Genomic DNA, 14,453 nt, shown 5'->3' with positions numbered 1-14,453 from the left:
CTGCCAAACCTGACAATTTGGGGTCCACTGTACCTATTGGAGCAGGGCCACAACTGATTAGCATTTTGGCTAAGTCCAAACTGAGGTGGAATGGTGTGCAAAATAAAAATGAACTGAGAAGTAGACTGAGTTTTTACCAAATGCTTCAATTAATTAAGGCATCCCACCCATCACTTTTTGCAAACTTAAGTGCAACTCCCTATGTGTGACGGGAATGCCCAGATTTGGGTCCCTTGACCACTGTGCCACTGGAACCAAGCTACACCCAACTGAAGAGCCATTACCGGGCCAAACCTGTCTTGGGTTGATTATGTTCCAGTTCAGGAAGGAGCTGGACTAGTTGTTCGACTAGACTGTTCCTACTGGAGCAAGGTCAAGACAGAATTGCATATTGCTGGACCCAAACAAAGGTATCCTAGTGAGCAACATAACAGTGGTCTGGGATTTGGCCCGATTTACCAGTGACCTAAATTAATCCAAGCATCCCACCCATTAATTTTTTGTATACTTCAATGCAATGCCCCTTTGAAGAAGCATTTTTGGTCAATCTCATGTCCAACCAGTTGAGAATGAGGGGAAATCGGTATTAAAAGGAGGTCGATGTTTGTTTCCTTCTACCACTTAGTTCCTTTTCCACTGTTCCTTAACACTTTTAAATTCTCTTTTATTTAATATTTATTTGCTTTTTTACATTCAGTCCTTGCTGCTTATGTTCCCTCCTCTTTCTATATCTTGCATTGATTTCTTTCTCTTTCACTTTTAATTGTATTTTTTCGCACACTCACTTCCTTCCTCCTCCCTTCTTCTCACCCCTTTCCTTACAGTCCTTATGGTCTTCCTCCTTTACCTTAATCCCCTCTTCCATCTTTACTACTGTCCCTCTATTAACTACTTTCCCTTCACTGTTTCATGAACCCATTTCTCCTGTGCTCTCAGGTTAGACTCAGAACATATACCTTCTCTTTCAGATGCTCTGAAGGATTTAAATTTCCAGTGGGTTGACTCGCTCTACCCTGATCTGCATATGCCCTCCGCCCCATCTTGGTCACTGCATTGGGCGTACCGAGATGGGCGCTTGGTGAATCTACCCGTCAGCCTACTTGTGGAGGGAGATATAATTGCTCTGCGGCCAGGGCAGGAATCATCTGCCTGTCTCCGGGGTATTAAAGTAAGGAGGATGACTGTTGAACTCTACTCTGTGACATTGTGATGGTGAGAGATGGATGATTGGTACTTAACAGGGAGCTTGTGAATGTCGGTCTATAAAGCCATGCACTTGAAGTACTTTAACTGCAGTGTGCTGTGTTGGAGTGATTGTTTGGAACTACTCTGAAAGCGTAGCTGTCAGTGTGAGAGTGTTTTAATTTAACCTAGTCTCAATTGTGTCTTTTCTCTTTGTAAGTGGATGTATGTCAAGTGTATTAACCACCAGTGGGAAGTGAAAATGATTTCTGCTGTCATATTTCATCTTCACTGGCTTTTCATGAATCATTGGACTTCCATCACATGAAAGGTCATTCTTTGCTATGACTAGGCGCATGCAGAAACTTCCATTGTGGATGCTCAGGAAGTGAGAGGGTCAGGTGTATATCCTTAAGCAGCTGTGATAACCTGGCAGTAAAAACCAAGAGTAGAGGAGGGGGCCATTCCTGAGAGCAGATTTTAGCCATCTGGGCCTGCGGCTGTCTGATTCCTTGAGTGTTGGCCTTGCTCCCTCTCTGTGGATAAGGTCTGGCCAAAGTTACCTGGAGCCTAAATGTTTGCCACTTATGCCTCTGGTACTGCTTCTGAATTTTATCCAGCTGTGATACAAGTTCCTTCAGACCAACCTGATTGAGTCTAGGAGAACAGTGAAAAGTGCTTATTTCTGTTCTAGCACTGTACACACTAGTATGTGATCTCTTGTTTTGAGTGACCCAGTGGCTCCAATTCCCAGCATTCATGCCCACTAAAACAAAAGCCAGAGACAAGCCCGATGACTTTGGTCCAGTAGTGAAGGGGTTTTATTGAGTCACAAAAGTACTTAAAATTGGTCTTCACTTACTGCTAGCATGACACAGCCAGTGGAAAGAGTTGTCATAATTGACTGGGTTTGAAGTAGTATGGTTTACCTCTAGCTTTGTACTAGCTGTGTCTCTGCAGACATTTTCATTTCTTGCTTAACAACTTTCTTTTTTTATCCATATATTTTTTTATTGCGTTTTCAAAATTCCAACCATTACAGTATAATTATACTGGTGTGTGAGTGGGTCATGCTACATCTTCCAAACACACTCAGTGCATTTGTTAGTGTAAATGTCAATTTCCACTCCTCCTTTCTCTGCCTTACACTCCCATCTCTTCCTGATTAAACTTGAGAAATGATTAATGTGTATTAACAGTTCGTAGCATCAAGCATTTGTCATCATACCTAGATACAAGTCCAATTAAGCCTTATAGATTTTAGTCCAGAGATACATTTCTTGTATATATTTCTAGTAATTGAATACATTTTGGGCTTGTAGGAGAGTTGGACAAAAGACCATAGGTGTACCTTTCAAGTAATCATCTACTAGCGCATCCCATGTTGCTTCAAAGCCTTTGTCGTTCTCGGTGAACATGCTGTAGAGTCTCTGCATATAGTATTTCATAGTCTAAAATACCAAAGCAATAGGGACCAACATGTATTTCTTAGGATTCTTTGGCAAGTCGGCACATTTTGGGGAATGTGCACTCAGTGATCCCTGCAGACACAGACCCTCAATCAAGAATTCATTTCTGGCCAGTAATATCTAAACAATAGCTCCCCTGCTTAAACCCATAAGCCATCAAATAGGTTGCTGAATAAAGCCTTTTCATTTACTTTAATCTTATATACCACAGAACTCACCTGGACTGACCACACCATCGTACACTTGTCCATCACCTACACCCCATCACCAGGCGTCAGATCTTCTCCCACCGCAGCTGGAGCAATTTCACCGAAACTCAATGCTCACAGGTGTTCACCACCTTCCAACCTGAGATCCCATCAGACCTCAGCGAGGCCGTCCAGAACTTCGTCGCCTGGATCACCGACAGAGTTGCCCCACTGAAACATACAAAATCCAACAAGATCTTCAAACACGCCAGCTGGTACACCCCAGCACTCTGGACCACCAAGAGCAACTGCCACCAACTGTAGAAACTATGGTGCACCACCCAGATTCTCGCCAACAGAGTAGCTCACAAAACAGCCCTCAGCATCTATCACCGGCACATCAAAACGCCAAGAAAGCAGTCATCACCACCTGCATCGATTCTGCAGCCAACCACACAAAGGAACTCTTCAAAATAGTCGAGGAATTCTCCAATCTGACAGCCATAGAGAACACCATCCACCCTTCCCAAGAACTCTGTGACACCCTCTCAGACTACTTTCACAACAAGATAACCTACATGTACAATAATTTCAACATCTAACCTGCTATCCTCGACCCAGACAACCTTAACCAACTAACGAACACCAGCCAAACTATCGTCATCTGGCCACCGCTCACTGCCCTCACCCATCTTCCATCATGTCTTCCATCCACTCAGGGGCGCCCACTGACCCCTGCCTGCACCACCTCAACAACCTCACAACAAACCGAATCAGCATGCAACTCACCAGCATCCTCAACACCTCCATCTCCACAGCAACCTTCCTGGACAGATGGAAACATACAGACGTCAGACCCCACCTAAAGCGAGCTTCCACGGACTCCAACGATCTCAGAAATTACACTCCTATCTTCCTGCTCCCCTACCCGGCCAAAGTTCTCGAGAAAGCCAGCATCTCATTGAATTCCTGGAACAAAACCACATACTGAATGTCTCTCAATCAGGATTCTGTGCCAACCACAGCACTGAGACTGCTCTGATTGCTGCCACATACTACTTTGGATTATTCCTCAGCCGTGAAGAATGCGTGACCCTAATCCTCCTCTACCACTCCGCAGCATTCGACACAGTCTCCCACAACACCCTCATCAACAGACTCCACAACACAACCATACAGCAAGAAGTCCTCAAGTGGATCGCCTCCTTCCTTACAAGATGAACACAAAGCATCAGACTGCCTCTCTTCACCTCAACACCCAAAGACCTTATATGCAGCGTACCACAAGGATCATCCCTCAGTCCCACCTTATTTAACATCTACAGGACCCCCCCCAAAAATACGTCGTCAGATCCACTGACTCAACATAATCTCCTAAGCAGATGACATTCAACTGATCCTCTCGCTCTCCGAGGACCCCTCCAACGCCAAAACCAACTTTGGCAACACCATGATCAACATAGCCGAATGGATGAGAGACAATTTCTTCCAACTCAACTCTGACAAAACTGAAGTACTGATCTTTGAGAAGTACACAGCTACATGGGACCACAGTTGGTGACCCACACCGACCGACTCACCACACACGCAACCTCAGCATTATCCTCGACAGCCGATTGACCATGAAACAAGTCAACGCAGTTGCCACCTCCTGCTTCCACACACATCGCATGCTCAGCAGAATATTCAGTTGGATCCCAATCAAAACCAGAAAACCCGTCACTCGGGCCCTCATCACCAGCCGCCTCAATTACGGCAACGCCCTCTGCACCAGCATCTGCTCCCAGCTCCTTAGAGGACTCAAGACCCTACAGAATGCTGCAGCCAGACTCATCATGGACCTCCCCAAAACGTTCCCACTCATTTGGTCATGTTTAAGATATGTGTCTGTTGAAGACATAGTTCTTGTTTATTGACCATTGAGCAGGGTTCAGGAGGGACACCTACTGGATTCCAGACAGCAGGTTAGCCTTCCGCACCAGTCTGGCTCCTTGGATCTGGTGCTGGGTCCGAAGCAGTGCTGTCAGTGAGAACAAGACCTTCTCTGGCGCCATCTCATGTACAGACTTCGTCCAGCGCAGTCAACGCCCATTGACAACGCCATCCCCATTGTCCTGAACTCTGACACGTAGCAGGGCATATTTAGTCTAGAGCCATGCATGCCAGGTTTGAGCCAGGGCCTTTTTACTTTGACAGACCTGGTGAGGGGGACGAATGGGAAAGGTATGGTGACCCTGATGAATTTTGCCACCAATTGGATGATACTGAGTTCATCGACCATTAAGCAGAAGGACTTTGGTGCTAGGGAGTTCTGATGAGGTCACACAGCATGCACTTGCCTCACCGTGGTTGTACACTATAGTGAATAGTGCTTGAAGTTGAGTCCTGCTGGGGATTTAATGCTAACTAGGAGGTGTGACACAAGCAGAGGCATCCTTTAAGAGAGTGCCGCCTAAGTGGGGTGGGGGTGGGGGGGGTTTGGATCAAGTGATGCGAATGTCTCCAATGTGTTGAGCTGCGAAGTCTGTCTATTCCTCCTGGATGTCCTTAGTCCGTCAGCCTATCTCTATCAGACCAATTCCTTCTCTTTTTCCAGATTGATCTCTCATTGTTTCGTACAGGTTTTGTGTTGCTCCTCATCAGTTTCTTGGCTGGTCGTATCCAAATGTCCATTTCGTTTTATTGATTGTTGTCTGTATGTGCTACTCCTGTGGACACTCCCCTTGCATGAGGCTAATGTAGAGTCCAGTCTGGTAGCTAAGGTGTTCATAAAGCATGCTACTCAACATTATAAGAAAAGCAGTTTGGAAACCTGAGTGTGCACACCCCTAAAAATTGGCGCTACATGCTGTCATGCTTGCACTTTTTCTTGAGTTCCAGTTCTATAGTTCGTGGTAGACACAGCAGCTGGCATGAATCCTCTTGCTTTTTTTCAGTCATATCAATTCCCTTTTTCAAGCTGATGCTTTTTCCAGACTTGTTCGTTTTCTGTTGATTATAGCACAGGTCTGTTTTAAAATACTGTGCACTGTGCTTCACACTTTTCAAAAAGTTTTGATTAGTTGTCTCTTTAAGGTTTGTAATGAAACCCTCCCATACACACATGCCCTTAGTTTGATTTTAGCCACCTCACTTGGAATTGGTTACACCACCGGCAAGCAAACCCCCAAGACTTTGTAGCAAGGAGGCAAAAGAGAAATAAGTTTCTTTTTATACATGCTTCTACTCCTAGCGATAAGTTTTCAAAGACTGTCTGACTGACGGGGAGATTCTTTTTCATTCAGTGATGTGTGAACTACTTCAGTACCTGTTTTTTGGGAATAATGCCAAGATATCTACTGTTTTATACACTGGGGTCTAACATTAAAGCCTTCTGTGTCAAGGCCTTTTCAGCATAACCGCAGGATTGTTGTGATATGCCCTGTTAAATAAAGGATCTGATAGAGACTTCTAGCCGCAAATTTGTTACCTTTGACTTATACACAAGCATCAGACTGGACCCAGACATTTTTGAGCAGTACCCCAGTGCGCCAATAGGTGGTAGTGTTCAGCTCCGTATCGAAGTCCTTACCAGAAGTGAAGTGTACGGTACCTATGCAGGCGCCACCTTTGCACGCTGGCATCAGTTAATGTCTTTTTACACAAGATAGAGCAGATCCGTTAAGAGCTACCCCTCAGTCAATGTTTGACTGTCTTTTTTGACTATTTGTGCAACACTTTTTTGACAACTTCTTTCTCCTTTTGTGACGGGATGACCCCCAAGAAAGTGGCTTGTTTCAAACCTTGTGGCGCATGTCATAAACAGATGTCTGTGGTGACCCACACTTGGTCTGTTTATGGTGCTTCCAGAAAAACCATGACTTGAAGGCCTGTGAGGATTGCCGTGCCATGCACCAAAAGGCGCTGAGGGAGCACTCCCCCCAACCTCCTTGCTGCCCGTCATCAGGTGACTTAAGATCCCGGTCATGTGGAAGGTCCTCCAACAGCTTGCAGAGCCACAACCGATGGTCGTCCCCTTGGTCAAATTTGTGATCTGGTAAGTCACACAAGAAAATGAAGTCAGAGGTCTTCTACTTCTTCGCGTTCGTCCAAATCCTCAGATGAGATGAGGATGTGTCAGCACTCCAGTCCCGCGCCTCTGTGGAACCCCAACCATGGTCAGCTCCGCACTTCTTCGATTTTCCCAGTGCGACCCTCCAACCATCTAAAAGAGTTCTAGTGAAGCCATGCACCTCATTTCTGAGCAGCCCAACCCCTCTGGAGCTGCTTTGGGTCCCATGGGTTCAGGAAGGACACCTACTGGATTCCAAACAGCAGGTAAGCCTTCCGCACCAGTCTGGCTCCTTGTATCTGGTACTGGTTATGAAGCGAAGCGGTGCTGTCAGTGAGAACAAGACCTTCTCTGGTGCCCGCTCATGTACAGACATCCCCAGCACTCCATCCCCATTGTTCTCAACTCTGACACTTAGCAGGACTGGTTTCGTCTAGAGCCATGCATTCCAGGTTGGAGCCAGGGCCTTTTTTCTTTGAGTGATCCAGTAAGAGGGACTAATGGGAGAGGTATGGTGATCCTGATGAATTTGGCCTCCAATTGGATGATACTGAGGACACCTGATATTAAGGGTCTGGGGGATGCCAGTGGGTTAGACACCTGACCTGACACTGGCTTAGCCTCCCCTCCTATCGTGGCTACGGAGAAGGGAGCCTCTTTCGCTATGGTGGTGCATAGGCTGCTCTGGTCTTGGACCTTCAGGTGACTTCAGTGGCATTCAAGACTGATGTCTTGACAGAGGTGCTTCAGCTGGGGACTGCCCCTTCCGAACCCTTGCTCCCCTTTAATGAAGCCCCCACCGACGTCCTCCTCGGGGCTGGATCTAAGCCCTGCCCAGAGGCTTCTGTGCACAAGATCATTGCCTGCCGCCACTGCTCCGCTCCAGTGGACCCCAGTTTCCGCGCCCAACACCCACTCCGGAGAGCTTGGTGGTGCAGGCCTCGGCTCCTGGAATCAACCCTGGCTTGTTCCCTTCCACACCACTGGATAGGTAATCTAAGAGGCTGGATACTTTTGGAAAGAGAATGTTCTCTTCTGCCAGCCTATCATTGCAGTCAGTGAGCACTGCATCCTTCTTGGGCTATTACTCCCACACAATCTGGGACTCTTTTGTGCAAGTGCTGCCTATGGTCTCGGAGGAGGCCCAAGCCATACTCTCAGGCTACTGCAGATGGGAGGGGAGCAGCAAAGTTCGCCATTTGTTGTGGCATGGACACAACCAACTCACTATGCAGATCGATTTCTTAGTCCGAGGCCCTTCGGCGCCGCACCTTGCTGAGGACTATGGGCTTTTCTGGGGATATCCAAGCATCGCTTATTGACATGCCCTTTAATGTCTCCTGTCTCTTCGTAGAGAGGTGGATTCTGCACTAGCCCGCTTTAGGAACTCTAGGGCTATGGTCATGTCCTTGGGTCTCTCTATGGCCTCTCGCCACCCCCAGTCCGCCTTTTGCCCCTTCATGGCCATGAAAGGGGTTTCCATTTGTGTCAGTACCTTCCCAACCACCACAGCTCGCAAACTTCAACAACTTTTTGTGGCCGCGGACGTGGTTCCCATGGACCACGTTGGACAGGTAGCCAGAGGTCTGGCCAGTCCACCACTCTAATGGCAGCCGCAGCCTCCAGGCCCCTTTAGTTTGTCCTCTTACCATCAGAGGCATCCAGTGAGGGGCAGAATACGCCATCACCTGCTTCACTGTAGCTCAATAACATCAGAATGTTGCGTACTACAAAATGTACAAATGGGTTACTCCATCCCCTATGTGGCTACCCCTCCACCCTTGCCACCCGCTTATGACTGGTTGGCAGAGGACTGAACTATTGAGCATGAGCATTGGCCCCCTCGTCATGCTGCCTGTTCAGGAGGATCCTCTGTCGCTGCAGTAGGGGAGGGTCCTGCACCCAAACCTGCACACCCACCTCCTTCATGCGTGGAGATTGAGAGGCGACAGTTGATAGCCTCCGATCTTTTGCCTATAGTCTGTGATGTTATTCTGGCAGGCAGGCATCTCTCCACCAAAACGTTACATGTCTGCCGCTGGGACAAATTTATGTCATGGTGTGTATCGAGAAACATTGATACCCTATCTGCTCCCCTTGACCAGGTCTTAATATTTGTCCTTTATTTGACCCAGGAGGGCTCTGCTCTGGGCATAGTTAAGGGCTCACTTTCAGCCATTTCTGCTTTCTTCCAGTTGACGTACCAATTTTCCTTATTTGTTTAACCGTAGGCCATTTATCATGCTTTCCTGATGTGCGCACCTTTTGAGCCATTGCACAACTGCCCTCTATGGTAATTGACCATCAAGATCGCTTTTCTGATGGCTATTACATCAGCCAGGAAGGTCTGCCTGTTACAGGCATTCTCGGTGCATCCTCTGTATGCTACCTTTTACCCTGACAAACTGGTTTTTTGGACATGTGTCGCCTTCCTTCCGAAGTCACTCCTTTTCACGTAGGTCAGACCAACACCCTGCCTACGTGTTTTGCCCCCACTCATCCTTTTAAGAAGGAGTCGAGGCTCCACTGTCTGGACCCAAAAGGTTTGTTGTTCAACCTTGATCGCGCAAAAGAATTCTGGGTGAATGACCAACTCTTCGTATGGTACTTAGGGGCCAAGAAAGGGAAGACTGCAGAAACAAAGCGTATCCCGATGGATAGTGCTCTGCACAAAGATCTGTTACGCATTGTCCAAGAAGCAACCATCTGAGGGCTTGCGCCCTCATTCTACCAGAGCCAAAACTGCAACCACTACTATAGCTTGTGGAGTTCCGTTCCTGGACATCTGTCAGGCTGCAGCATGGGCCTCTCTGCACAAGTTCACAAAACAATACAGCCTGGACAGGCAGCTTCGGTAGGATGGTCACTTTGCCCGTTCGGTCCTGCAGGATTTTCTGATGGACATCTGTCAGGCTGCCACGTGGGCCTCTCTGCACACGTTCACAAAACCATACTGCCTGGACAGTCAGGTGCGTTAGGATGGGCACTTTGACCGCTCGGTCCGGCAGGACTTTTTGATGTTAAATTGGTTTAGGTATCTATTTTAAGGTAAAGAATCTGCAACTAGATGTCTCTGTCAGATGATCAAGTTACTTACCTTTGGTAACCCCTTATCTAGTAGAGACTCTAGCTATCCGCAGATCCCTTAGCTACCCACCCATCCTCCCCACTCAGTGAACTGATTTATAGTGACAAGCCTTTGCTGTCTCAGAGACCTAGATTCCCACACCAGTGGTCAGTGTTCTTCGTTTCTTTTCGTCATCTTTATTTGGTAAACAAATATTGAACCATAATAGCACATTACGAATCGACATACAAATAGCATAAAAAATAAAAACCTTGTCAATCCTGTTGCATGTCGCGTTAACTCGTCAGTGTTATACAAAATAACAAGAACTAATAATTCATTATTTCAGTCTTAAAAACAATTCATACCAAATCAACTTGAAAATCATCTGAGAAAATATATTTACCTATGGCCGTTTGGAAAGAGAAGAAGAACGTCTATATATAAGGTCATAGAGTAGAGTACAGTAGGGTAAGAACGGCAATTAGGGTCCGCCATACGATCATGTAATGCTCGCCCAGTCTAAAGCATGTTTGTTAAAATTACATATACAGTGGTGTTTAACTATAGTGCTTGTTAGATTTAAGGACCCTTCTTCCTAGCATAAAAAACGTTCCATAAAAAGGATGATATTCTTACGCAGATGTCAATTGTCGGTCAGTAATCTTAGTGGCTGTACGCTCCTGGCATGGTAAATTGCAAAAAGTAATTGACGTCAGCATGCTGGTGTGGTGCCTCAATAAGCACCGCGTGTTACATCTGTCGCGTACGATGCCATGCAGAGCTGGTTGATGCCACCTACCGGCATACAGGGGTACTACTCACAGAAGTTTTCTGGATCCAGTCTGACGCCTGGGGATAATTCTAAGGTAAGGAATTTGCAGCTAGATAGTTTACCAGATAAGGCATTAGCCAAGGTAAGTAACTTGTTTGTCTCTGCCAAAAGCAATGACTTGCTTATCCAAAGTGCTCAACAAGCATGAAAAGAAAAAAAGCAGGAGGGTGCAGTACTAAACACTGAACAAAGTGCATTACACCAACTATAAATTATATGAAGCATCAGACTTGTAGTTTGGACTCATTACCAACCTGATCAGTCTCCTGTAACAATTGCATGTATTGATGCTCTGGTTGGGATCCAATTAAATCTCTCTTTATCCACTTGTATCAACTCTTGACCATGCCTCGCTCAAGCCAGTGATATGGTCCAAGTATTATCTGGCTGCAGAATGCCTGACTTTGTTCTTCATGTCCACATCTTCTGTGTGATGCAAGTGTCCTTTTTGTTCTGACAACTGATGATACCCTCACTCTGCAAGGCTGTGTTGGCAAAGGGCTTGCCTGTCTTGTATAGCAATTCTGCTTCAAAGACTACAATTTAGTCTCGACATACTGCAAACACGAACAGTTTTGCATGTTTCATCGTTTTGAGGTCTCACAAACCATTGACAGTGACAGAAGAGATCCATCAGTAGTCAGAGGAGGAAATGCCATAATTCTGTTAAGGAATTCTTATCCCCCACTGCTGCACAACAAACAAAACTGAACTGACTGCACCGCTCTCTTCTATCACTGACCATGTCTGCCGGTTAACTTCAGCAGTGATTCTGACTTGCCTTTGGTTTGTCAGAGAAATTCAGAGATCATTTAGGCGGCTAGAAAACAGTACTGTCAGACACCAACATAACAGAATGTAGCTAAGGTCCTTCTCCTGGTCACTGGGCATGAAAGTTAGCTCTTTGTTTGCTGCTGTTATTTCAAACCTGGCAAGTTGTATGTACTCCAAAGCAGATGAATAATTTTGGTGGGCAGCCGTCAAAAATGTTTTAGACTATGTCCTTGTGTACTTTTTACTGCCTCGTTTTGACATGTGCTTTTTAATCTTCCTATCACTGTGAAGAGCAGGCGACAAGCCCTAGGAATAAATACGTGGCCCTTAGACCATCTCCTTTCTACAGGCAACCCACCCTCACTGCGGTCTTTCTACTTATTTAGCCAGCAGTAGTACATTTTACTGTGAATAAAACCTAAAAAAATAAATTCAGAGAACTATCAAAAGTACAAAAAAACTTAAATACAATTCCAAAAAGAAAGACATTCAAGTATTTGTGAAATTTTAAAAAAGAGATTGAGGGAAAACATAAAGTTTAAGAGGTTATGCTTGCAGTTGCTGGTTTTCTTTTTATACCATGAACAAAATGAGGAAACCAGAACATAGGAAGGGGACAGATAGAGCACAGATTAATGTGGACGTGAACAGTAGGAGGTTAAAACAAGCATTGGCATAGCCAATAGGTCTCGACTTTGGGACCTTATAAGTGTTTAGCCATGCAACAGTTGCATAACTAAATACTTATAAGGTCCTAGAAGCGAGACCTATTGGCTATGCAAAGCGACCGTGCGGCAGCGAAAGTAAGAGTGATCGCGATCACGATCACGATCAAACATCAAAGCGGCCGTGCGGCCGCGAAAGTGAAACTAACCGCGGAAAAGCGCGACGCGCGTGCCCGCGCACATACACTGTAGCTCTAGGCTGGCCTGGTAGCACTTTTTGAAGCCCTCTCAATAAGTCTCGCCAGACTAGCGCATGCGCTGGGTCAGGCGAGACCTAAAAAGGAATTCTAAAGGGACCAAAAGAGAAGAGGTGCAGGGGAGAAAAAGATGCTACTGAGATGGACACATTGGGTGGGCAAAATGGGTGTTACAGAAACCCAATGTATGTTCTAAATGCCTCTCCAAGTAACTCCATACAGTGGGGGAGTAGGAAAATGAAGTTTGGGCGTAACCCTAAGCAAACAAATAATAAAAAGAAGAGTACAAAAGAATGAAATTGTGTTGTTTTTTTTGTAGAAGAGGCTGGAAATGGAGGAAGAAGGAGTAGAAAGAGGTGGTTTGAAAAAAGAAATCCCATAAGTAGATATTTTTTAATACAACCAATAGAGGAGACAACTTGAAAAAAATATTTTAGATTGAAAGCTTTCTTTGGTTGGATTTGTGAGCCTAGGGAATGCCATTCTGTTTATAAATTTGTGAGAAACCCATTTCATTAAGTTGATTTTTTTTTTCTAGTGATCGCATCGATCAATAGTCTCCTAATAGAAAAATGGAAGGTTACAAGCATATGGAGGTGAGACGGATCTGTGCGTTTTCACCTCCACTTTCATGATGCATTTTTTTGAAAGCTGTGACAAAAAGTCCTCAATTTGCTTCTTTTACCAATACAGCCACCCATTAATTTCAAAGAAGGCTTACCCTGAGAATTAGGAGAACAAGAGCCTAGGCATGGCATGCATGATTAACTGAGGTGACATATCCCAAGTATCATAATAATACAGTTCACTGCAGTGAACAATTCCAACTTTTTATCCTACTGTTCTCTCGCCCATTACACATTTGCTCAGCTGAACCACAGTATCTATTTCAGTCTGTCATTCTTTACCACTACTTGCTTTCCTGGTAAGCTGTATGTCTGATAGCCTAATGCAATTTTTTGTCATCTTCACTTTTCCTGGTCTTTCTTTATCACCATGCCTTGTCTGAGTTGTTTCTCTAGGTCGTTCGAGGTATGATTTTTCTAGACACTTCTATTTTTTCTGTACATCTTTTACTCTTGGCTGCTCCCCATCTCTATGCCTATCTTTGTTGGCTGTTGTTTATCCGTTACTGTCTGAGCGTGTCTCTTCTATCTGTTTTGTCTCATTCCCCTCCCTGTCCTTCTGTCTCTTTTCTGCTGATTATTTGTCAGACTTCCCCCTCACCTTTGTTTTTTTCCTTGGGTGACAGGATGATGAGCACATTATTCTGGAGCCAGGAGACCTTTTTCCTCCATTCTCTCCCCCGCCATCTCCAAGAGGGGAAATGAAGAAGGGCCCTGAAATTCCCCAGCAGCATCGACTTTTCCAAGTCCTGAAGACACCCATCCTCGACAGTGTCAGGTAGTGATATGTTGGTCACATGCATAATGTGCAGGTAGCAATTAGATGGCAATGAGGTGTGTCGTCCTTAATCATACAACAGCATGGCCTTATAGGAAGATCGGATGGGAGATTTTCTATCATCACAGTAGGCCCTTATGGGCAGACAAGGAAATCATCCTCAGATTTCTCTTAACAAGGGAAGGAAGCATCCTTGACAGGCAATGGACTGATTGCTTCAGTAAGTCGAGCACTATTGGACCTCATAGCCAAATGGACAGGTTGACATCAGTGGTCATAAAACCAGATTGCCACATGGGCATGCAGAGTAAATATCCCTTCAGTGACCATTTGGGGGATCCGAGACTAGACATTTTTACTGGACATTTTAGGCATCAGATGGAATTCATCCCACTGAACTACATTGAAAAACGTTTCACCACTTTAATGGCAGAAAATTGAAGTTCAATTGATACACCATAAACAAACCGTTTCACTGAGGACTTGTATTATCAAACACCATACAGCCATTACAAAATAGGTAATATGGCAGACAGTGTTATGTCTCAAACACATTTGTGA

At 45.4% G+C, this 14,453-nt stretch overlaps 1 protein-coding gene across 8 annotated transcripts in view; it reads left to right on the top strand.

Moving 5' to 3' along the window:
- Positions 1–14,453, top strand: part of TMEM94 (transmembrane protein 94) — an 805,258-nt gene that overhangs the window by 228,281 nt on the left and 562,524 nt on the right. For all 8 annotated transcript variants that reach the window (XM_085617011.1, XM_085617013.1, XM_085617005.1 and 5 more), the window contains exons 6-7: positions 969–1,168; positions 13,741–13,892. In XM_085617011.1, coding sequence (XP_085473137.1) covers positions 969–1,168; positions 13,741–13,892 — 352 coding nt within the window. The remainder of the gene's footprint in view (positions 1–968; positions 1,169–13,740; positions 13,893–14,453) is intronic.

Source organism: Triturus cristatus, chromosome 7, assembly GCF_964204655.1.
Source record: "Triturus cristatus chromosome 7, aTriCri1.1, whole genome shotgun sequence".
Lineage (NCBI taxonomy): Eukaryota > Metazoa > Chordata > Amphibia > Caudata > Salamandridae > Triturus > Triturus cristatus.
The sequence above is the reverse complement of the archived record's forward strand: the minus strand, read 5'-3'. Positions and strand labels throughout refer to the sequence as shown.